At 36.9% G+C, this 25517-nt stretch overlaps 1 protein-coding gene across 1 annotated transcript in view; it reads right to left on the reverse strand.

Moving 5' to 3' along the window:
- TES (testin LIM domain protein) overlaps nucleotides 1-25517 on the reverse strand; it is a 47344-nt gene that overhangs the window by 11052 nt on the left and 10775 nt on the right. Inside the window, exons 2-6 of the mRNA XM_045564309.1 lie at nucleotides 14261-14346; nucleotides 3671-3923; nucleotides 2441-2776; nucleotides 1281-1496; nucleotides 755-913 (exon numbers count right to left, since the gene is read on the reverse strand). Of these exons, the coding sequence (XP_045420265.1) occupies nucleotides 755-913; nucleotides 1281-1496; nucleotides 2441-2776; nucleotides 3671-3923; nucleotides 14261-14346 (1050 nt within the window). The remainder of the gene's footprint in view (nucleotides 1-754; nucleotides 914-1280; nucleotides 1497-2440; nucleotides 2777-3670; nucleotides 3924-14260; nucleotides 14347-25517) is intronic.

Below are 25517 nucleotides of genomic sequence, written 5' to 3' on the forward strand. Positions count from 1 at the left end.
CTTTACTTGAGCGCTCAGAGGACCTTTAAATAGTTATGTGTTTTCTTTCATAAAAAGAAGTAAAAGTCTATCTTTCTGATACTCCTGGCTTATAAACCTTACCATATATAGTCAACTTTTTACCCTTTATCTGCATTACTTATCTCTTGGTCACTATGAAATAGCAGCTCTGTATGAGCACTGTAGATGTAAGGAAAAATAAACTCTCACATTAAATACTTGAATGTTTGGCCCACAAAATAAATCTAAATATGAAGGTTTCAAATTTTCTATACTAAATCAACTCAATGAGGGCTTAAGAAATAGGCACCATATAATTTCCGGGTAGCAAAATCAAAGTCCCAGTGGGTGGGCCAGTAACATGAACAGAAACCACACACATTCATATAGAGCTAAAAAAAAAAAAATATGAAGAATCTCTAGAAACCTTTATTTAAATGGAGTCTGGTCTGTAACCATGAGAATAAATCAATCTCATTCCTATTAAGCAATTTTTTAGCAATTTTTTTTAGGATTTTATTATCAATACCTATAATCTATACTGTAATCTGCACAGGTAGAAATCTTGGGGTGGCTCATAGTCAATGCATGTACTGTTTTTGAAATGCCTGGATCTGAACACCATATGGAAGGAATCACACACTTTCTACTTAAGAAGTGCTTTCTGTTTCCCATTTCTAAGCAGTTTAAAGAGAGGCATAAACTCAAGATGTAAAGCAGATTGAGGCAACTGCATCCTTAGAATGTGTCTCACCACAGCATGATTCTTCACGTAGCAGGGCTTGCAGACAGGTTTGTCATTGACCATCACGTATATTTCCCCAGCTAGGATGTTGTCACAGTCAAAGCAGCAGAAGTGTTTCAGGTGCCAATTCTGGTTTTCTGCCTGGGTATACTCATTGCTGAATATCAGCTGGGAAGAAGATAAAAAAGATGAATTACGTATTTTCCTTTTTGCTATAGATGAAAAGCTAATCATCTACAAGTATATCAACATGCTTTCTTGGGGTTTAAAGTCTGCAAATCATAACCTAAAGCTTGAACTTATGTCATCATTTAGTTTAGTCCAAATTAATATTTTACGTTTCTCGATAGCCTTTCATTAGCCAACACAATTAACACAGACACTCAGAATGAATGATATCAAAAGTTTCTTTTATTAAACTCAATGGATATAAATAAAGCAATTGCTGTTTGATTAATTCCTGTTGCCCTCTGGGTAAAGGACCATATTGGGGTACAAGAGGACACCTCCATGCGGGTGGCCCTGGAGAACATACCTCATCACAGCCAGCACATCGGGGTTTCTCACTGTCACAGTAATGTCTGCCACAGTACAGCTTCTCATCCTTCCAGAAATAAATCATGTCGACCAGGAGTTCATAGCAGGTGCTGCAGACGAAACAAGCTGGGTGCCACAGTTTATCATAGCCAGCCCTTTCAGCATAGATGGCTGGATCGCCTTCCTTCATACTCATTTTGCAGCAATAGCAGGACTGAAAGGAAAGCCACCCCAAACAATCTAGTCATCAGAAGACTTCCATTTATCATTGGCTTCAGTAGAAATACAGAGAAACAATTTTTAAGAGAAACAATTTCTACAGAAATTACTAATTTTTACTAATTTGTCACTATAGATAATAAAGTATTGACAATCCTATGAAATGGAATCTCTTAGCTTTCTCTAGGCTGCTCAAACCTATTTCATTCATCCTATCTGTAGTAATAGGGCACTGTTTCCTGAATCAAAGTCACTTATGGGAAAAGGAAAATAGTAATTTTCACCTCAATTTTAAGTAGGTTCTCTCAAAAATGATTACCTTAGAGCTTATTAATATTCTTTTTTTTCAGGACTAAGCCTTATTGGTTGATGTGCTTATTGGATCTAGGAGAAATGTATTATAGCAAGTTTAGTTCTTATGCTTTGTTCATCTGTGTCATTATCGTCTTCTATCTTCAAGTCATTAGCAAAAGACTTCAATTTCTCTCTCTAGAAGAGACTTTAAGAAAAACAAGCTTGACTATATATTCACATAAATTTAAGTTTGAATTTTAGGTATGTCTCATAAGCAAAACTGAATTAACCTAAGCATATATTATTCTTATTTATGGGAAGATATAAGGAATTAACACCAAAATTATGTCTAGAAACAGATTCTAGATTAAAATGCTCTATTTGAGCACCATGCCAATGCCAACTACTGCCTATACATAAAGCTCACAATTATCCTTGAAAACAGAAAAGCAGAAAATTTGGCTTTGGACAGAAGTTTCAACATAATGACTCCGTAAGGCAAGTCTAAACTGAAGATTAATTCAATTTATTTCTCTTATCTATTCCCTTTTGGAAACAGAGGAATGGCCCCCAGAAAAGTTCAAGGAAAGGGAAAGAACCTGTAAAATATACAAATCTGGCCAACAGTGTGACCACTCTACTTACATACTGAGTTTTTTTATGCTCGGCAGTTTTGTCCTCCATGGCCCCCACCGCTGCTGAGGTGCTTCTGTCTCCGCCAGGGATGTACATTTGATTGGGGCCTCGAGCATCCAACTCACAGGGAAGTTTGACGTCTCCTACTCCCAGAGCCTCGTTCTTATATTTCTTCACAAATTGCTCCATTTCCTTCACCTCTTTGGGGGACAACTCATGGCACTTTGAAGGATCTTGGTCATGTGCAGGGAGCTGCTTCGCCAGCTGCTTCTTCCGGTACTGCGCCCCTTCTGAGCCTGCCACTGGCTGCTTTTCCTTGGGCAGCATTTGCATGTACTGCCTGGCCTGCACCGCAAGGAGACCAATGTTAACTGGGAGGGACCTTGGCCATCAGGCAGTGCGATAGTTTGTAATACACACCAGAAGCAAGTTACTTAAGAAAGAAGTAGGTTTTATCCAATAATAGCAACTCGTCCTCATAGTATAAATATCTTGAGATGTTAACACATTAAAAATGGTACACTAAATACATTTAGTTAGGTAAAAATAAACATATTTTTCTTTATGAAATTAAATTTTGTTTTTCCGTTTGTAAAAAGATTTGATTTACCACTGTTTACTTGAGCCAAATAAACAAATGTACAATCGAAAAAGAACACAATTTTAGGTAGACATGTTTAGAATGCTCTATGGATTAACAGCATTTTTATCATATGAAAATGATATCATCACAAGATTCACTTTAATGACTTAATCTTCTTAAATGATTTCCAAATGTTTCACTTAGTGTTATAAAAGTGCAAGGAGCTTGATACAAGGCCGCATTTGTTTTGCCTTATGTAGTAAAAGAAATATAAAGCTGGACATTTTTTTTTCAGTTCTAAAAAATGGCAGAAATTCTATTCTTTACCATTTTAAGACAAATCTTCTTAAGACTAAGCCAGAAGAGCTACTAAACTGATACAAAACATCTGATTTTCATCTAATTATTAAGAATGTTAGACCACTCCCTCAAAAAGGTAACTATATCTAGGTAGTCAGAAAAAAGTTTATGAGGTATTTAGTCTTATTTAATATTTTCAAAGGAATGTAATAGGAGTTAAAAGTTAAAGTAATGAGAACCTTGGATAAAAAAAAAATAGATCCAGGGTATGTGAGGTTGAGCAGGTCACTAAAGGAATTGACCTAAATAGATAGTACAGAAACTTCAGAAGGAACTATCCTCTCACTATTATTTACCAAAGCCTGATTCTGGACAGGAGGAGCCCATTCATAGGTAACTGTATTGATGGAGACATTCTTCTTGGCAGCAACTGGATTGGTCAGTATCATAACATTGCGTTTATACATGGGAATTCCATCTGATTTTAGTTTTGCAATCAGGGTGGTATACTTGGTGTCTTCAAAAAGTTTCCCCACTTTTCGATCCTCTTCATTGCTCAAGAGGATATCATGTTCTTCTTGGCCGCACTTGCAGTTACGACATATTTTTCTGTAATTTTGGAAATATGTAAGAAATGATAAATTACATCTAATCACTAATTATGTTCATACATTTATAGTTCATAAAATATTTTAACACGTATTCTATATAATGGTATGCAAAGGCAAGTCCTTTTATTGGAGGGGGAATAAGTATCCATAAATTTAAATAGAAGGAAACATAAAAACATACTTTGTTTTATAAGGTTTTGAAAAGTTAGGTTGTGATTAAAAAGTGCATGGTCAAAGGGGCATGTCTGAGTGTAACCTTATCTAGTATTCCTTATGCTCTCACCAAATAAAAAATAAATAAAAATAAAAATAAATTAAATAAAATCACAAAAAAAACTATATGCAGTTTTGCTATTTAAGCAAGAGGTTTCATATTTTATTCCATGTTAACATTTCATGGAATGAATCTCATTACCCAAGTTTTTTTTTAAGTGAGAGATAGGGAGATTGATACAACTTTACCCATCAAAGACTATAATCTTGATCTAGGTTTATAGCCTTTCTCACTTTTTTTCCATTTCTTTTGCCCTCCATTCATTTCCCCTTCTTTCTCCCTTCTCTTTCCTTCCCTTCTTGGGTTGCTTTAAATACTTGTTCACCACCTACTGTGTGCTAAAACACAGATAGATGAAGTCTATGCCATCATGGTGTTTCTTATAGTTCAAGAACACTGCTCTCTTCCCCACTCTGGTCTGGTACATAGTCAGACATCCATTCATTCAACATACATCAGTGCCCATGTGCCAAGCAATGTACCCGATACTAGGTACATTGTGGTAAAATTGTGGTTTAAAAAAAAGAGAATAATGGAACCAGTCTCTGATTTCTAGAGCTTACTGTCTTGTGTTAAATGATCATACAGACACAGATATTAAATGATCATACAGACATTAAATGATCATACACACACACATACACTCTTTTAATTGCATTTGTAATAGGAAAGAAAAGTATAGGGTCACTTGAGAGGGTATAATTAATTAAATAAAACTTGGAACTGGTGAGGAAAGGACTCCATAAGAAAGTGACATTTATGTTGAGACCGATCTAGATGATGTGTAAACCATAGGTGTGAATTGTGTATATGAGTGTGTATTTGAGGAGGGGTGAAAGAAAGGAAAAGCCTTCCAACATTCTGGGTAGAAAGAGGAGTACCTGTGGTGGTCCTGAATTAGGAAAGAGATTGTCTCCTTAGGTCCCAAAACCAAAGAAGGCCAGTATGACTGCAGTGAGGTGAGGAAATGAGATGGTGACAAGGCTGGAAAGGTAGGCAGGCATGAGGTCATGCAGGGACTTACAGGATACATTAAAGAATCCGGTCTTCATTATAAAAGCATTCAGGGGGCACTGAAGGCTTTTAGATAGTGGAATAACATGATCAAATCTATAATTTTATTTTATTTTAGAGACAGGGTCTTACTCTGTCACCCAGGCTAGAGTGCAGTGGCATGATCATGGCTCACTGCTGCCTAAAACTCCTGGGCTCAAATGATCCCACCTTAGCCTCCCGAGTAGCTAGGACTACAGGTGCACGCCACCATGCCTGGTTAACTTTTTGTTATTATTTTAGGGTTGGGGTCTCACTATGTTCACTGTGCTGGTCTTGAACTCCTGGACTCAAGTGATCTTCCTACCTCAGCCTCCCAAGTCACTGGGATTATGGGTGTGAGCCACCACATAGTTATAATTTTAAATACTGCAATATTTGCCATGTGGAGAATGGATTGGGGTGGAACATAATTGGAAGTAGGAAAATCAGTTAACATGCTAATTGTGCATCCAGTTTGCAATGGCATGGTTCTAAGTAACAGGGATACTGTAGCTACTGTATAATTGGAATTTACATCTTGAATGGTTATTATTGTGGTTCAGGTAACATGTGTCATGGCTTGAACTAGACAAATACTAGAATATTTGACAGTGGAGGTGAACAGAAAGGAACAAATATGAAATCTCACTGAACATAAAACGGACTAAACTGTGTGGCTGATTTCGATGTAGTGATGGTGAAGGGAAGGCTCAGTCTCTCAAAAAAATAAAACCAGCTTTTGGGGATGAGTAAATTGGTGAGAAGGAATGTAATTTATTAATATAGTAAATACAAATGAGGAGCAAATTTGAGGTATGGGGTGGGGAAAGTTGATAAAAGTATCCAAAACTAAACTATTGATAAATCTGAAATGCCTGTGAGACATGTAGATTGTAGGATATTCGGATGTAGTGTTAAAAATTGTAGCCTGGTAGAAAATGTAAATGTGGCAGTTAGGGAATGATATATAATGTATATGAGTTGGACAGATCACCTTTGCCTCCTGAGCAAGGTGTAGAGGGAAGAAGTGAGGACTCAGAATAGTCTGGCAGAGGAACAGAAACTAGACAAAGTGACAGAGGAAGACAGAGAAGTATGGAAACTTTGTGGTGTTGAAAATGTACACTGGAACTAAAATACAGGGCAACCATAGCATTTTAAATCTAAGCATTTTAAAAAACATTCTAAGATACTTACATTGCTCAGGAAGAAACTAAACATATCAAGTAATTTTAGATGCTGTTAGACTAAGTATACATGTTAAAATATCTACATAACTAAAGAAAGAAATTTATAGCTTAAATGCTCAAATTAGAATAAAGGAAAGAATAAAAATTACTAAGCTTTCAAGTCACAAAGTTAGGAAAAAGGCAGAATAAGCCTAAAGTACAAGGAAGGAAAATAAAGATAACAACAGAAACTCATGAAGTAAATGTTTGCTTCTCATTAAATGCAGAAAAAGCATTAATACATTTCAACACCTCTTATGATTTTGCTTAGTAATTTCATCAATAGAAGAGAAACAAAGGATTCTAGAAAGAGTTTCTGGGAACAAAAAACTCAACACTCAGCATACATCATATTTATTAATTCTAAGATCTGAAGAAAGAAAGCAACCTTGCTATCACCAATTCTAATTTGATGGTACTAATCAGAGTAGTGTGAAAAATCAAGAAATAGAAATTATAAGAATTCATCAGAAAGAAAAAAAATAAACTGTTTTTATTCACAGATGTATGACTCATCACACAGAAATGCAATGTAGTAGCATCAAGAAGAATTTCCTAAGTTCTAGATTTAAAACTAATATACATCATGGGACTTCTTCTCTACATCAGAAACAAAAACCAAACAACTAAAAACCCAAATGAATCTCTTTGCCAAATAATAAATTATGAATTATAGATTTTTGTATTCTGAGTTTTCTTAAAACACTATTTTCAGTAAGCAAACTAAAACATGAGAATTTGACTTGTACATTCCCAGAGAGAAAGAGACAGAGAGATACGGGGTGGAGAGGCAAACTACTTTCCTTGTGCACACTGGTCAGAAATCTTTATTTGGTAAGAACTTGTTGAAGAATTTGCATATTCTAGTTCAGCTATAAAAGATTCTTTCCAACGTCTGGTTATCTCATACTCCCATCTAGTGGAAAGGAGCATATTATCTTACTACATTATGTTCTTAATTTTTGTTCTTTGGTTAACAAAAACAACGTAATTATTTATAAGACTATCACACATTGTTCTTGGATCAAGTTTAAAATTATATCTTCCTGAGGGGAGAAAAAATGGAGTAGGAATTTAGTTCTTAATACAGCTAAATAGATCCTCATATGACCGTGAACTACAGCATGCATCCTAATAATCAGCAAAGTGATGCCTAAAGTATCAGGGCTAGGTAATGGGCACTGAACTTCTTTGGAACTATTTATGATCCAGTTCCACACCAGTACAACATGTATACCACAACAGAAGGAGGGTCAGATTTTAGAACTTGAAAGACAAATAGTAAAAGATCCAATAACTGAAATAAAGCCTGCTGGTTTCTAAAGCCCAAACTATGGTGAGCTGTAGCATGGTTAAATATACTTATTATGAAAATGTTACATATAAAGAGTTATATTAACTAATAATATAAGAGCTATCTATTTTTTTTTATTATTTGTCTTGGACACTGTTGGAAGGATTCACATTCTGAGGAAACCTCTGTTTTCCTATCCACCCCTTCGATCACCCAACATACCTTTATTAAGCAAGTAAAACCAGGTTAAAACAACACACTAATAGCAGCAGTGGTGAGGAAAAAAGAAGTAGCTAAAAACTATGCCCAATCATCAGTTTTCTAAGTAGGGAAAAACCTATGATTGATTCATTATAATTTAAAAAATCACGACTATATTAAAAGCCTCATCTGTATCCTCACTCCAGCGTGGTGAATTGTGGTTAACAGAGGACTTGATAAGAATATGACTCAAGAAGGGTGGGATGGTTCTTTCAGCTAGAGCTGTCATCACAGAAGCAGCTGGAATGACCACATCCCTTCCAGATACCCTACCCTGAAGCTCTATTGCTACAATGAAAAGGGTCAGCTACAAACCATGAGGCACGAAAGAAACTATAAAATCAGTACCAGGTGCCAAGAGCTATCTATCATGGAATTCTGTGCTATTACCACCATCTAGTTTAAAAACATTTAAACATCTTTTTTCTTGGAGTTCTACAGTGCTTTATATTTGAATCTCCATATTTAAATTAGAAAAATTTACTTTTAAAAATACCTTTAAAGAACATTTAAAGTCATCTGGAAGCTATCCAATAAATTTATTACAAGGAAAACCTTGTTGAGGAATTGGGGAAGAAAAGGATACCACCATTACCTTGGTATTCAAGAGGTGGCCTGAGAATGAGTGGATGTTTATCACATATTTCATTTCAGCCTAAAATAACTCAGATTCTATCCTTAAGAAAATGAAAGTCTTTTAAAAATTTGCAAACCTAAAACAAAAACAGAAACAGGGCATGGGTGAGCACAGTACCCACACGCAAGGCCTATCTTTGTGAGGTGTGGGTATCATCTTTCCTCAGATGATTCACGAGTAACTTTTGATGATATATGCAAACAGTTTATGCTTTCTAGATTTATTTGTGCTATACCAATTTGAGGGTAGTTTTTCACAAGTATATAAATCAGTTCCTATATTTAATGCAGTTGTCAAATCTCTTAATTTTCTAAACTGTCCTATAGAGCAGTTCTTCCCAGACTCTCCATGGAATGTCAATGAAAGTTATGCAGGGACAAAAGGAGGGAGAGGAGATTCAGAATCATATTATTTTTAAAAGTCTTCTTTATTACTTTTTTAAAAAAGATTCAAAGGTGAACTGGTAGACTGGGAAGCTCTAAGGTGTAGGGAAAGGGGAGTTATTTATAATAATAAGTCATTTATACAAAAAAAAGTTTAGCACCATTAACACATACATACGCAAACATTAATATGCATGGCAAATCAAAACTGTGTATTCAAAACTTTACAACTTCAGAGTTCTTGAGTTAAATCTGAGAGAGAGAGAACAAAATTGCCAAATGCATTGCCTCAAAAAATATATAAATTTACAGTTTCAATCTGAAAGCTTATTAAAAAACTATACCTCATTCTCCCAAAAGAGAAAATTTTTTGTATTACTATTTGTGAAAATCATTATTTTTCCAAGGCAAGTAGTAGAAACGGGAGTGCTTTGACATGCTGCCACCATTCACAGTGATTTAAAGGCATGGCCATGGCACTGCTACAAACCATAATTTAAAAGAGCTGGAAGCTGCCCTTTTATAACAGGGATATACATACGTGGACTTACGCATGGGCCTCTGTTATAAAATTCAACACAAATATTAATCCATTTATGGTGAGGAATTTTTAGTTTTCAGCCAGCTCTAAATCAATCAGAAATTCTGAACAGATGCATGTTATTATTAAGTAACTTTTTTTAATAAAATGCAACTGTTTTATTCAAAGGATTTAACAAAGGTAAGGCAAACCAATAATTCTATTACTTAATATGATAAATGATCTATGGTTGCAATATTAACTATATCCTCAATATGAAATAGTTGGCTATACACTTCTTGAAACCTTGGGTTTGTGTCATATATTTCATAATAACTTTTTATCTCTAATTACTACTTGAAAGTATGCCCAGCAGACAGTAGCTCTTATTGGGTAGGTATCAGGCTTCCTCAACCTTTTATTTTCCTCTAGTCTTGTAATCATTGGCATTCTGAAGAAGGAGAGAGCTCACAGTTAAAGGACACCATTGTCCACAAGGACACCTGTGTCACAACAATCACACCGCAGAGAAGACAGCCAGGAGGTTTAGGCACAATCAGGTTCATAAAGTGCTATGGTAAGAGCATTGTAAGATGCCCCATGACCTTTGGCCCCTGGTGTTACTCCCATGATTGTTATTTTATACGGGACATGGGAGATTTTCCAGGTATGCCTAATCTAATCACATGAACCCTTAAAAAGCAATGAATTCTCTCTGGCTGGCAGCAGAAGAGAAAGTCAGAGAGATCTGAGGTTCAGGAAAGATTCTAAGCACTGCTGATGGTTTTGAAGATGGAAAGAGCTGTATATCAAGGAATTTGAGGGGCTTCTAGGAGTTGAGAGCAGCTCCCAGCTGATAGCCAGCAAGGAAACAGAGAACTCTTTCCTCCAACCACAGGAACTGAATTCTACCAACAAGAATGATCTTGAAAGCAGATTCTTCCCCAGAGCTTACAGATAAGAATCTAGCCTGGCCAATGCCTTGATCTCAGCCTTTTGAGATGCTAAGCAGAGAATCTGGCTAAGCTAACTCCCCTCCTCCAGACTTCTAACCTAAAGAATAAATAGATGGATGTCGAGTTAATTAATATGCATCATTTTTAACCTGGTAAATTTGTAGTAATTTGTTATGCAGCAATAAAAAACTGTCACAAGTGCTTACCAGTGTGTGACACATAGAAATCATTCATAAATTATATTTTTTATGGACTCAAACAAGTCTTTTTAACTTTCTTGGGTTTTAGTTCTTTGATTTATAAAATGAGGTTTAACTAGGTAAGTTACAAGTTCCACTCTAAATTCCCTAAGTCTAAGAATTCATTTTTAGCTTTCTGCAACTGTGGTGACACACCTTGATCACCTTCCATTCACCTCTCCAGATCCATTCTCCGTGCTTCAGTACTCTTCTATGCCCCAGGAGGCTGACCCCTAAGGATACCAGCACTGGGGCAGTGGGAGGCACCAGCAGGAAACCAGCATGTTGGAGAAGAGTGAGGTCTAGGTATTTATTTCTTAGCTTCTTGCAAGTGTGCAATGTAATAAAAGAGAAAATGATCCCTCACTTAAGTTGGCAGTATGTAGAAGCAGAGGAAGGGATTATGGAGTGAATTTGTCCTCCCAGATTCATATGCTGAAGCTCTAACTCCTAATGTGACTTTATTTGGGGCTTTTAGGACAAAATTAAGGCTAAAAGAGGTCAAAAGGGGAGGGTCACAATCTAATAGAATTGGTGACCTTATAAAAAGAGGAAAAGAAATCTCTCCTTCTCTTTCTCTTCACACACATGTACCAAGGCAGGGCCATGTGAACATATGGTGAGACGGCTGCTGTCTGCAAGCTAGGAAGTGAGCCCTCTCTAGAAACCAACCATTTTGGCACCTTATCTTGGACTTTCCAGCCTCTAGAAGTGTGAGAAAATAAATTTCTATTTAAGGTACCAAGTCTATGGTACTTTTTAATGGCAGCCTGAGTAGACTAATACAGTGGACAAGGAAGATTTGTCAGAGGTAGTGCTTGAGCTGAGACCTTTTGCTTCCTAGTGCTAGGAGGTAGTGTTTTTCCAGGCAGAAAATAGATGCAATATGGCACAGAAATTTCTGGAGCACAGGGTAATTGGAAGGGAAGTGGGAAAGGCTGGAAAAGCAAGCAGAGGCCAGGTGTTGAGGTTTAACTGTAAGGGCCAAAGACCTTGCCTAAAGGATTAAGTCCAGTGGAAAAGCACTAAGGGTACTGAAGTAAAGAGGAAGTAATAATATCCATTTTCAAAAGACCATTCTTGCGGTCATGTGGAAGGCCAGACTGGTAAAGAGACGGAGAATAATTTTACTCTGATTTTTGAAATGTGCACCATGAAGCCCTCAGGGTCCTAAATTAAGGAGCACCATGAAAATGGAGAAGGAGGCTAAGTGAGCAGGGTCCTGGGACCCCAAGTTCACCTCAAGCACAAAAGTTCTGTGGCCTTAGACTAGACCTGGAATCTTTGTTACACTCGGGGCAACTTGTCTAGAATATTTTACTTCAAATACTTCTGAAAAATGGCTGCATCTGTAGGTCAAAGGTACCTACCCCGGGTCTTCCAGTTATGGTGAAAAAGGGAATTATCAAGAATTCTAACTAAGAAAGAAATGTGTTTGGACTCATGCCAAGAAGATGACAAAACTACTAAGAAATACCATCTGAAAAGGCTGTTATCAATCCCAGCTAGATTAGAGGCAATATCCAAAGTCTTAGACTTTTATGGCTCTTAGGTTCTCAGATTATGCACAGTTGATTAAATGAGTGTGTGTGATAAAACTCAAATAAAAAGGTGATTTTCATGCTATGGAGGTCTGCTCTTGTCTGACATATTTCTATCTGAAAATATCAGATTAAAGAGATCTGAAATAGGAAAACAATATAGATCAAAACTAACCTTCTGCTTCAGAAAAAAGGTCATATCTCTTAGGAAGGAGCTTTAAAAATCTCACCAGAAGTTTCTGGCAATTGCATAGCTGAACTAAAAAGAATACAGATTGAGTATCCCTTGTCTAAATTGCTTGGGATCAGAAGTGTATCAGATCTTTTTTTGAATTTTGGGATATTTGCATAAACATGATGAGATATCTTGGGCATGGGACCCAAATATAAACACAAAATTCATTTATGTTTCATATACACCTTATACACACAACCTGAAGGTAATTTTATGCAATATTTTAAATAATTTTATGTGGGAAATAAAGTTTTCACTGTATTTTAACTGTAAGCCCTCATCAAATGGTCACATGTGTGGAATTTTCCATTTATGGAGTCACGTTGGTTCTCAAAAAGTTTCAGATTTTGCAGCATTTAGAATTTCAGATTTTTGAATTGGGGCTGCTCAACCTGTGTTATCTTAAAACTAGAAGGCAAAAACTACATCCAGCAGAGGGCAGTGCAGCCTTCTGCAAAGTCAACTGGTAGCCATGACTGAAATTGGTAGGCACATTAAGAGGTAAAATATTCTAATCCATGAAAACTATTTTGTGTTCAGAGATTTTACCTTATTAGAACATGACAGACATATTGCCTAAATGCTATGTCCCTTGAAAAGGTAGCACAAAGAATACCTATTTCAGTCTTGTAAAAAACTACCTGGAAAATTTTAGCTCCCTAAAAATAAAGAACTGTATCATTATTTCTGGAAGGTTTCCTTTGCCTTCACTACTTTAAACAATTGCCTTTTTTTTTTTAAACTTGTTAAATAAGATAGCTTTCAAAAGAGTCTAACATCCCAAATTTTATTCACTTATATTCTCCTTTAATTTATACTTTACACGCCCCCCAATGGCTGATGGAATTATTTAAGTTTCCTGTGGAAATCTGTAGTATAGACGTGGTTCTCAAATGAGATTCTAACAAGGCAGCTGCCATACTAAAATTGTATAGTTGATTATCTTTATTTATTTCTTCTAACAAAAATATGCTGATTCTAACTTTGAGCAGACTTGTGAACTACCGTTATGGACTTGACAGCCACTGATTAAGAACATTTATGTTATTCATAAGCATAGGCTTCAAATACCATTTTAGATTATGCAATATACAATATTACTTTTAAAATAACACATAAATAAGGTGTACATAAAATTCATATTTTTGATCCACTAACACTTGTCTCGCATATATAGACTTCATTCAAACCAAGCCACTACAATAAATTATTTTTTTGCTTTTAAAAAAATTCAAGTATTTCTAAGTTTTCCAGTAGTAAATTTACAGCTGAATATTTTTAAAGACATATACATTCAACTTCATTTCCTGACAACTAGGATGTGAATAATCAATTCAGCATTCATATTTATTGTTTGTTGAAAATACAGATATGAGATGTGATGTTACCAATTTTTAAGAATAAAAACTAAATTATTAAACAGTCCTGGAAGATTACCACAAATTTGTTTACCACTCAGAAAGATATACTCAGTATTCTAGACTTAACAGGAAATCTGAAAGACAGCAAATAAATCAGACAACTCTAAATATAGTTATGATGGTCCAATTCACTCAAACTTAATCATAGGAAGACAGACAGCTTTGCTTTCTATTCATTTCTTTAAAAAGAAAATAATAGATCTGCATCTTAGCAACCATGCCGGAGGACTTAAAAGGTATCTCCACTGTCTGAAGAAGTATTGCCAAAAAGTGTAAATTACTAATGTAGTTATAGTTTTTAAAAACATACCTCCAGAAGTGCAGTTCAAATCCTTCACATTTTTCTTTGCATTTTAAACAGGGGGCTCCAAATCCTTGCTCATGACCTAAGCCCATCTGTTAAAGAGAAAACAACATGAATCTATTATTAGATTTCTTAAAAATCTAAAAAATTCAATAAATTACACTTTTAATTCCGCTCACTACTTGTGTTGATAAAACTTTCAAACAAATCTTTTATGAGTATTACAATGTTTAGTCAATGATGATATCCAGGTTATGTATATGGCAGCTCCAAGTACATACATAACACGCTTTTTATATTATTAATGCTTTTTATCATGAAAAGAAAAACATGAGAATGTAACCAGAATATAAGACTGCAGATGTTGCAAGTCACAAAAAGTCATGAATTTATGTCTCTGTCCACTACATGCCCTCAGTAAAATAGGCATAGGGGGCACACAGAACACAGAGCTCAGAAAGCAAGCATGGCCCTAAAGAATATTTGCAGCAAACAAGGAAATGAATTTCAATTAAAATAACATTACTTTATATTATGATAAATATAATAAAAATAGCAACAACAAACATTTATTGAAAGCCAGTGCTGTGGCTTGAATATTTGTGTTCCTCCAAAATTCATGTTGCAACTTACTTCCCAATGTAACAGCATTTAGAGTTTGAGCCTTTATGAAATGATTAGGTGATTAGGCCATGAGGGCTCCACCCTTGTAGATGGGATTAGTGCCTTATAAAAGGGCTTGAGGAATTGAATTCGTCCCTTCCATCTCTTCTGCCCCCTGTGCCACGTGAAGATGCAGCAACAAGGCTCCATCTTGGAAGAAGAAAGCAAGCCCACACCAGACACTCAATCTTCTGGTGCCTTGATTTTGGACTTCTTAGCCTCTAGAGCTATGAGAAATCAATTTCTATATTTATAAATTATCCCATCCTAAGGTATTTTGTTATAGCAGCAAGAATGAACTCAGATAGCCAGGAATAGAGGTAAGTGCTTTACTTATATTATCTCATTAAAATCTTTAAAAACTTCATAAAATGTTTACATAAAGTAGGCAATATTATTTTCCATTTCAGAAATGACTTAACTGAAACTTAGAGAGAGGTTATGGAGCTTGCTTAAGATCAAGGTGTTAATAAATGATAGAGAAGAGATTTGAGTCCAGGTCTTCCTAACTTCAAGGCCTGTGCTCTTATACCCAGTTTAGGGGTGGAGGGCTCTACTGCTGCCCTTGTTATGGTAAACCATCTTTTTTTCTTTACCATATTAAACAATAATCCTTGGGAATTTACTGAGACAGAAGGGGTGGGGTGCAGATGGGGAAGGACACAAGATGGCAATGTAAGCTCTTTTACCCAACTACTGATACTGGAGTAAACAGATCAGCTGAGTTTACATCAGCACAGTGGCAATCCACCAGTGACCAGATTATTCTGTATTTTAAATATCACATTAGCGACTGTGACAAATTAGTTACTGGCTGTGCTTGGAATAGTAGTTCAAGCTGGACAAATAATAGATATTTTTCAATGGCCCTCTTTCGTAACCTTACCAAGTTGTTTGTCACTATGCAATCAAAACCACATTGTAACTTGTTCCTTGAAAGACAAGCCTGACACGGCCTGAAGTTGAAGTGAAGCCCTTCCTTTTTGTTCTGAAGAAAATGACCACATCCTCTTACCCTAACTAAGGCCATATTCAAACCTGGCTGGTCTACCAGGCTGCTTAGGAAAACTCATATTATTTTTAAGTCAGACCACCTCAAGTGTACTCTCTAAAGCTGCAGTGCCCAATCCCTGGGCTGTGGACTGGTACCAGTCCATTGCCTGTTAAGGACTGGGCTATAGAGCCCCACTGCACCCTCCCCCACCCCTGTCCACCCATCGACTCATCGAAAAATTGTTTTCCATGAAACTCGGCAGGGGGGTCGGGAGATGGGCACAATAGGAGGTGACTGGCAGGCCAAGGGAAGCTTCATCCCTGCCCATCGCTTGTTGGCATCACTACCTGAGCTCCATCTCCCCCACCCCACCAGTCCATGGAAAAATTGTCTTCCATGAAACTGGTCCCTGGTGCCAAAAGGCTGGGGGCTGCTGCTCTAAAGGACAAAAACCTGTCCAGCATTCACTAAACTTCATCACCTTTGCCATGTCTGTATTACTAATTTTCAAAAGAATTGAAATTCTCTAAATTGTATACTTAACATCAATACTAAACATCTTTTTTAGGAATCAAATTGTTTCCTTGTCACTGACAATCATAGTACACAGTATGAAAATAAAGTGAGTTAAACAAAAGACAGAGGCAGACTGATTATTTGAGTTTTCTGGTCTTTTGTAGGAAGCATTACAATCTTCATACTAAAATGAAAAGCAAATCTAAATGGGTATATTCTTTTTCAAGCCTTTTCTAGTTTTCCATTATAGGAGGGTTAAGCCTGAATCTGCCTGGTGTATGAATTTGCTTCATACTATGTTGTTCCATGTATCTCTTGCCAAATAAACTCTGCTTCCAAATGAAAACTGAGATTACATTATTAAGGTTCAATCATATAGCTTAGCTTAAGCCAGACGCTTTTAAACTCACAGTAAGAAATGCATTTTGTTTCATGAAAGAACTTGCATAGACACATACAAACTTATGTATAAGTGTGTATAAAATCCTGAGACTTGCTGGCTTAGATAATATCTAGAACTAAGTATGCCCCAGCCTCTAAGTTAAATGGTCACCTAAACAAATTCTTCTCTGGCTTCAAATCTCAGTTGCCTGGTATGAACAACATTGGGAATAATACAATACTGTAAACATACTGGAACACTATCATCTCATTCTCTATTTCTGAATGCCACTTGAAAGTTCAGCTAATATAACTAGAACCTTAGTCAGCAGAGTTTTCACACTAAGGCCTCAGTGTGGCTCACTGCTGACTCACAAAGTCAACCTTGCAAAAGGGTAAGTTATTTTTTTCCTACCTACTTTTTATCTTCCTAGGATAGTTATTAATATCAGCGTATCTATTAGCATTATTAGAACTGGTGGTATTTCATGAATATCTGCCCTTTTAAAGTACCCCACATATTCTTATTCTGGACAGGACTAGGCATCACTCTAGTGTAAACGATTAGGAAAGTAAAACCCAGGGAGGAAAGATGACTTGCTCCTGGTTGCATAGCTAGACCTAAAACTCAGTGTCTGGCTCCTGCTCCACTGTTCTGCTGGGGCAGATGGACCAGAGAGTGTCAAATGGGAGCTCTTCAGTCTCCCAAAGACAGTCACTGGCTCATTTCTACCCCCAAAGAAAAGGACTACAAATTCAGAAACCCTCCTGTACCAACTCTAAATGTAGATGACTTTCTGAAAGCTTTAAAAAGGGAAGACTTGAATCAGTCAGGGAGGCTGGGAAAGCTTTTTTGAACAAGGGGTGCTTGAATTACAATTGAAAGGATGAGCTCAGAGGAGAAGAAAGTGCATTCAAGGCAGAGGGAACACCACATGCAAAAGCCTGTGGCAGAAGAGGGCAAGGGAAGAGCCAAGAACATCACAGAGCACTTGAAGTGTGATAAGGCCAGCCTCTAGCAGGAAGAGTGTTTTGTTTTCTGTTTCTTTTCCTTTTCCCAAGGAAGACAGTAAACCTCCTGAAGCATCCAATATCATGTCTTAGGCCACCAGGTTTAACAGAGGAAAGGACATCCCCAGAGACCGGATGAGACTGGTTAAAGAGGAAGTGTTAGAGAGAAGCCACAGGGCAACTGGGTGGGGTGGGGAGGATGACAAGGGTACCTCTCAAGTTCTGCTAGCTGAACCTCAGAGTGGGATCCTCACAGAGACCAGGAGGCCAGGCTTTGGGAGAAGCAGTAATTTGGCTCTTTAGGCTGCCCTGGCAGGCTCAGAAAGCACTGTTCCATGGCTCTTCCACCCCAAGCCCTGCCTGAATCTTAATCTCCTCATGGGCTCTTTCCAGCAGAGTTTGTGAATGCCTAGAGAAAGTGACCCCTATCCCCACCTTTCCAAACACATGCACTTTCATCTTCCTCACATGCTCAGGCATAAGAAGTGTGGGAACTTTGAAAATATCACAGACAGAGAGCAAGTAAATGAAAGAGTGGAATGAAGCAGTATGACACACTCTCCTGCTATAACCCAGCGGAAGCAGTCCTAATTAAAAACAAACACACAAACAAAGCACAAAGAAAAAAGACACCTACTCTTCAAAATCATTGTTAACAGCTAAAGCAATTAGTTTCAGACTGGCAATGAACTTATTTTCCTGAGCGAATTTCCTGAGGGAGTAAATTAAATTTATAGCTACAAGTATATAGCTACAAAACTTGAACCTCATTGACACCAGCATTAATTAAAGATCTCCAACTTATGCCACATTATTGTGTGAGAACTTTTCCCATATTTTTATTCTCTTTATCAACTTCTGTTAGGATAAAAAAATACAATGCCACTCAAACAAAGAAGATACGTGATTCACACTCTAGCATTTTCCTTGTCTAGTGCATCTGCCTAGTCTGGACTGAATTATAATACAGAATGCAGTTGTTAAATCCAACTTATATTTTAAAATTGTATGATCACAGACACACCTCTACTGGTGTGAGGCAAATTTCTTCTGCTCTGTTTCCATCCCAACTGAAGCATCTAATCATCTGCTATTCTCCCTTTCACAAGTCAAACACTAACCTAATGAAGTAAAACATACCAATTCTACTCTGGGGTAAAATGAGTTTGAGTCTGAACTGTCCCAAGCACAGTTTCTCAAGGCCTATTCCCAGACCTTTTTGGGCAGTGTCACAGGAGCTGGCTTCCCAAGCTCTTCCAGGATTCTTCTCCTTTCCCAAAAAGCCAAGGCTATGACTCTTAGACATCCAAATCCTATAGGTTAGTCTCTGCATGGTGTTTGAGCTGGAGAATTCTTGGTGAAGGATTAGAACAGGGAAGGTGTTATTTAATGATATCCAGAGTGCATGCAGGGGCATGCGGGAGGGGGTGGTGGAGAGGAAGGGGGGCCCAGAAAACCAACTCCATAGCTAAGGCAAACCAGCTGTATAGAAAGGGAAATAAATCCAGATCCTTGTACTAATATAAATACCAAGATACGTGTGCTTGTACGTAATACCTATTTTGTGACAGTTAGCTATACCAGATGTTAAGGAATGCCTGGGTTACCCAACTCACAGCACATTTTTGTAACACGATCAAAAATTACATGGTTATAGATACTAGAGAACTAAGAAAACAGAGAAATGTGAAAATGTAGAATAATAACTGGAGGAAAGTCAGAAAAACTGGAATCCGGTCCCAGAGTGTCACTGGTGAGTTCAGTGCTTCTGGAAGGCATTTTTCTTTTCTGAGCTTCATCTAGATAATGAAGGAATTGAACTAGATTGACTCCAAGATGCCTTTTAATTCTAAAATACTGATGGCAAATTATGTGTCAGATTAACTTTATCTCAGTTTAGTTGTTATTCTGAACATGGTCATCTCAAAGTTTAATAAGTAAATAGAAAATAATTATTTGAGAAAGCTAATACATACATTAGTGGCTCTTAAAAGTCTGAATCATTTGTAATTCAGTTTGGAGGAGTAGTTTATAAAGTATGCATAGGAAACAAAAGACTTAAGTTGTGAGGCATAAAACTCAGTTCCATTGCATACAATGATTTTCAACAGCAAATGTAATATGGTATTCCCTGAAGAGCCAACACTTATTGCCTAAAAACACATGTTTTTCATAAGCATACAAGTCCCAAAGCTGTCTACTTCATATAATTTTAGTAACATGTTCTGGCCAGCATCAATACAAGGGTATGACAGATTAATTTTTCTTCTTCAGTGTCCAAGAAAACAGGTCCTTGGGATTGACTATATTCGGAGAAATTATAGTCAGACTTTGGGACTACCTATCAAGGTTCTCTGAAAAAAATAAAAATGACTCCATAATATTTATACTGAAACACTAGTCATAGACAAATAGGACTGTTTAAATAACTTTAACTACAGTCTCCAGTCCCTGAACTTATATTCCCATGATCTGTGCCTCCAACCACCTTCTTATCCCTTGCTTATTTTAGAGTAAGAAATGGGAATGGAATCAATTTCTCCATTTTCATAATTTTAAACAGCCAGATAGGTTGGCAACATTTCAGGTGACCCTTCTGACTCAGAAAAGGGTATTGCATGTCAGATACTACAAAGAAAAAGGAAAAAAGTGTATGGAACATCTGGTATTTCAAACATGATCTGAGTTGATTTGGAGACAATTTGGGTCTGGAAGATATTATGCAGTACTATTCAGGATGAGATCATCTGATTCATGCTGTTTTCATAACGAAATTTCCCTCTGGAGCAAAAATCATATGTGGTTACTAAACAAGCAAGTGTTACTAAGACTTCTTTAATCATCTTGGAATGAAGCTGACCAAGGAAGATTATATGAAATATACATATTCATATTAATTGTGTGTGTGTATATGTATATTTATCCACCTATCATAGACACACACAACATACAGTCAAGCATTTTAGATCTTGTGAATATGCTAGACAAAGGAATGACATTTCTAAATAATTCCTCTCAGCACATGGCTCTCTTAGAAATCCAGTGGAATCTGTAAAGTCCCCCACCCCAATAGATATATTTTGATTAATCTCTGACACAGATTTTATTAATGAATTGTCTGAAATTTTACTTTGTTGCCTGTTTCCCAAACTTTACCAAGATTTGTACTGCCAAGAAAAGGGTAGATTACACAGAAAACCAAACTTAAATATAAAAACAGAGGCACCTTTCAACTTTTATATAGTTTGCCAACTTTCTCAGGTAAGAATAGAATCAGTATATTTAAGAGTTATGATTAGGCCGGGCGCGGTGGCTCACGCCTGTAATCCTAGCTCTGGGAGGCCGAGGCGGGTGGATCGCTCGAGGTCAGGAGTTCGAGACCAGCCTGAGCAAGAGTGAGACCCCGTCTCTACCAAAAATAGAAAGAAATTATCTGGCCAACTAAAAATATATATACAAAAAAATTAGCCGGGCATAGTGGCTCATGCCTGTAGTCCCAGCTACTCGGGAGGCTGAGGCAGTAGGATCGCTTAAGCCCAGGAGTCTGAGGTTGCTGTGAGCTAGGCTGATGCCACGGCACTCACTCTAGCCCGGGCAACAAAGTGAGACTCTGTCTCAAAAAAAAAAAAAAAAAAAGAGTTATGATTAATCATTCCTAATAAAACTGCCATATTTCTTTTTATTTGCTCATAAGAACAAAAACTTCTCATCTCTCACTTATTCAATTTTGATACACAGGAGAGGAAGAATGAAGAAAAGTCATTACTACCCATCTGGTCACCCAAGCTGGGGCCCAGAGGGCTCCTTTATCCCTGCCTAGCCATGCTTATTATGCTCCAAGTCCTGTTGGTCTCCTCTCTAAAACCCATACAGTCTGCTCATCTTCACTCCAATGTTTGTGTTCAAACTGTCATCATATCACCCTGAGACCACTCTCCTAACTGACTGTTTTGTATGATGTCATATTGCTGTTGCCACAATTGTTTTAACATATTGACTGCCACACCAGAAAAAAAAATTTTTCTTGGGGCCATGGTGTTTTATTACAAAAATAGAATAAAACAAAATGAATCTTTCTAATTTTATGAAAAATTGGTTATTTTTTATTGTTTTCTGTGTGTGAGTTATATGCAATTAAATTGTCAATATTAGTTGTAACAATAAGAACATCAACAAGTAGGATTTTCATGAACCAGCTGCGGGGTTTTGCCCAAGGGACCACCCATCACATAACATGTATGCTACAGCATTGGGAGTGTGAGTTGCCTGCGTACCACAAGTCTACCGAAGTAAAGATATGTGTGAGTTACGTACACATCTTGGAGGCCCTGGGCTCAAAACTAGTGTGAGTTAAATAGTACTTACACAGCAGTTAATGTGTTAATAAACCTAAAGATGATCATAACTCACCCCTTGCTAGATGCTTTCAATGAGTTCAATGAATGTCATGCTTCTTAGCAAGCTAGTGCACCACGGTAGCTTCTCCCACTTGCCTTCCTCATACTCCTCCCTTCCAGCCACTCTCTGCTTCTAGGGCAGCTTTTCCCTTTGCCTGGATCTCCATTCCCTTTCTCTGCTACCTGCCAAAATCCTCCTCTCTAATGGGTCTACAGAACTAATTCTAATGTCAATTACTCTGAGGTACCTTTCTCAACTATACCCAGCAAAGTTCTTCTGAATTCCTATAGGTCTTGGCACAAATTCTATTATTTAGTCCTTCCTAAATATATACTATGATTGTTTGTACATCAGTTTACCATATCACATTGAAAGCTTCTTATTCATATTTGAACTCCTGATGCCTGCCACAGTGCCTGAGATTTATAGTAATGATAGAAAGTTTTATTTATTTGTTTTAATTATCAAATTATCTTTAATATAGCATATTACCCCAAGGAATTCTCATTGCTTTTCACAAAAAAGTCTTTGGAATAGGTAGTGATAATAACAGCAGTAGCTGATTTTTATCACACACTTACATTGCTAGGCATGGTTCTAAGTATTTTGTACATGGATCATCTCATTTAATCCTCATGACAATCCTGTAACAGTCTGAGATACTATTATTATACATGTTTTCATCCAGATGAAGAAACTAGAGCTGAGAGTTGCACCTTTCTTAACCATTAGTGTCTAAACATAGGTCATGGCATGGAACACCCTGAGGTAAATAAATGTTACGTAGTAAATCAGTTTTAAAAACTATAAAGTAATATAATTTTTGACTTAAAACCAAATAATTATGGTTCAAGAATAAAACAATTATTGTATCTTTAGTTGTCAATATCACTTATATAAAAGGAAACAGGAATAAAAGTCTTCACCCTACATTCTAGGATTGATTTCCACACCCATTCAACTTTTCAATGCAGGAAGTGTAAATCCAGAAGCCCTACATCAGAGGTCCCCAACCTTTTTGGCACCAGGGACCGTTTCACGGAAGGGAATTTTTCCATGGTCAGTGGTGAAGGGAGGTGGGGAGGTGGAGCTCTGAGGCCGGTCCCTAACAGGCCCTGCCTGGGAGTTAGGGACTGCAGACCTACATGACTCTCTATCATGAAATCCACTGTGAGCCAAATGGTTTGAAACCTTTTTATTCACACACAGTAGTAAATAATCACATAGACGATTCTTTTAGGAATGAAAAGGAAACAAGTGATCTTTTGGCCTAAATATCTTACAATAAATTCTATTCTGTACGTAGTGGGTTAATCTTGGAACTTAAATGAATTAAAGTTAATGATTCCTCCCAATCTGCCTCTAAATTTCTTAAGACAATATCAGTATTAGGTTAGTGACAAAGATATTATCACTAAGGCAATTTGTCTACTTCGGTTTGAGATGTAATCAGGTTGTAGATTATCCAAGACATCTATACCTCAATAAATATGGTAACATAACTAAAGAAGAACAGAAGTAGATCTTGCTGCATTTCTAGGAAATAATAATGAATTTTTGGTTTGGTAGGATACCTTGCAGTATTTCTGATTATATATACGTATTTTTTAATGAGTGCTGGAAGGTTGTGATGGTAGAAATGGTAGCAAAAAATACCTTAACCATCATTTGTTAAGATCTACCTGCCAGCCACAATATATATACCAACATATTTAATGTACAACAACCTCTGGGAAAGGTATTATCATCCCTATTTCATACACAAGGAAACTGAGACTTGGAGAGATTAAGTAACTTGTTTAAGATTACCCATCTAGCAAGCAGCAGAGTGAGATGTGACCCTTGGCATTTGTGACTCTAAATCCTGTGCTCGTAACTGCAAAGCCACCATTTTTTCCCTTCAAAATGAGACTTTAAAGTTAAATAAAAAATTAAAGAGCAGTATTCCTTATCTGTAACTTCTCTATGAAGATTGATTTTGATCTGAAAGACTATTGCTCACTAGCTAGGAGTGCCTCCTCCTAGATAAATCTGAGATTGATTATAAGAAACCTGAATGTCTGCATACCAGTCATTTTAACACTGAAGCCCCTAAGGTGATTAATTCATACACACACAAGAGGATCCTCAAAAGAATGGAGTGTGAATGAAGGAAAATCTACAGGGTCTTGATGCAAAATAGGTCTCTTTCAATGTTATAGCAAGAGAAGAAAAATTTTAAAAGAGTAAAAAAGAAATACAAATGAACAAATTATATCTCAAAGTTGAAAGACCTTTATTCAAAACAAGTAGACTTATCACTAGTACTAAACATTATTTGCTATATTACATGGAAAATTCTACACATTATGCGATAGTCAGGGACAATAAAATAAGGCAAAAACTAAAATATCATTCTTTTCATTTTTTTTTCCAATCACTAAATTTCTAGATTTATAATGGAAATACCTCTGTATTAGTTACAAACTATCCTAAAACTTAGGGATGATACCATTTATCATCTCACAGTTTCTGTGGGGCAGGAATTTGGGAATGGCTTAAGTAGATGGGTGGGCTCAGGGTCTCTTGCAAGTTTGCAATCAGGGTCAGCTCGGTGGCAGCCATCTCAGGGCTTGACTAGGGGAAGACAGACACACTTCTAAGCTCTCTCACGTGGGCCTATCTATATACATGCCTCACAACGTGGTAGCTGGTTTTCCCTAGGGCAAGTGATCCCAGAGAGAGCAAGAGAACACAAGACAGAAGCTGCAGTCCTTAATCTCAGAAGTGACACCATCAGTTCTGCCATGCTTCCTTCTTTGGCAGCAGCCCACTGGGTCCAGCCTGCACTCCAGGGGAGGGAAATACATAAGGGTATAAATATGAGTACGTGAGAATTGTTGGGGACCATCTTAGAGGCTGCCTACTATATCCTCTTTTCTGTTTTGATTTTAAATCCAAAGACTAAGTGATTTGTGATGAGAGACATATTACAAAGGGGGACAGGGTGACAAAGGATGCTTATCTATCATACTACCTTGCCTTTATTTTTTTCCATTTCAAATATTTAATTCTCTTCACCCAAATGGACATACTAAAACTGAACTGTGTTCCTTCCCTATAATTATTATTACTTATTTCCCTCAATTTGTTAGTTGTTCACTCAATAAGGACCAGAAGACAGGGTAGAATATGATTTTTAGCCTCTAAATCTCATTTTCTTTTTCAACATATACATACTTACGCACAGTAGTGTACACATACACACACACTTGTGTTATAAGATATAGTTGATAACCAGATTATTAAAATATCATTCAA

Source organism: Lemur catta, chromosome 11, assembly GCF_020740605.2.
Source record: "Lemur catta isolate mLemCat1 chromosome 11, mLemCat1.pri, whole genome shotgun sequence".
Taxonomy (NCBI): Eukaryota; Metazoa; Chordata; class Mammalia; order Primates; family Lemuridae; genus Lemur; species Lemur catta.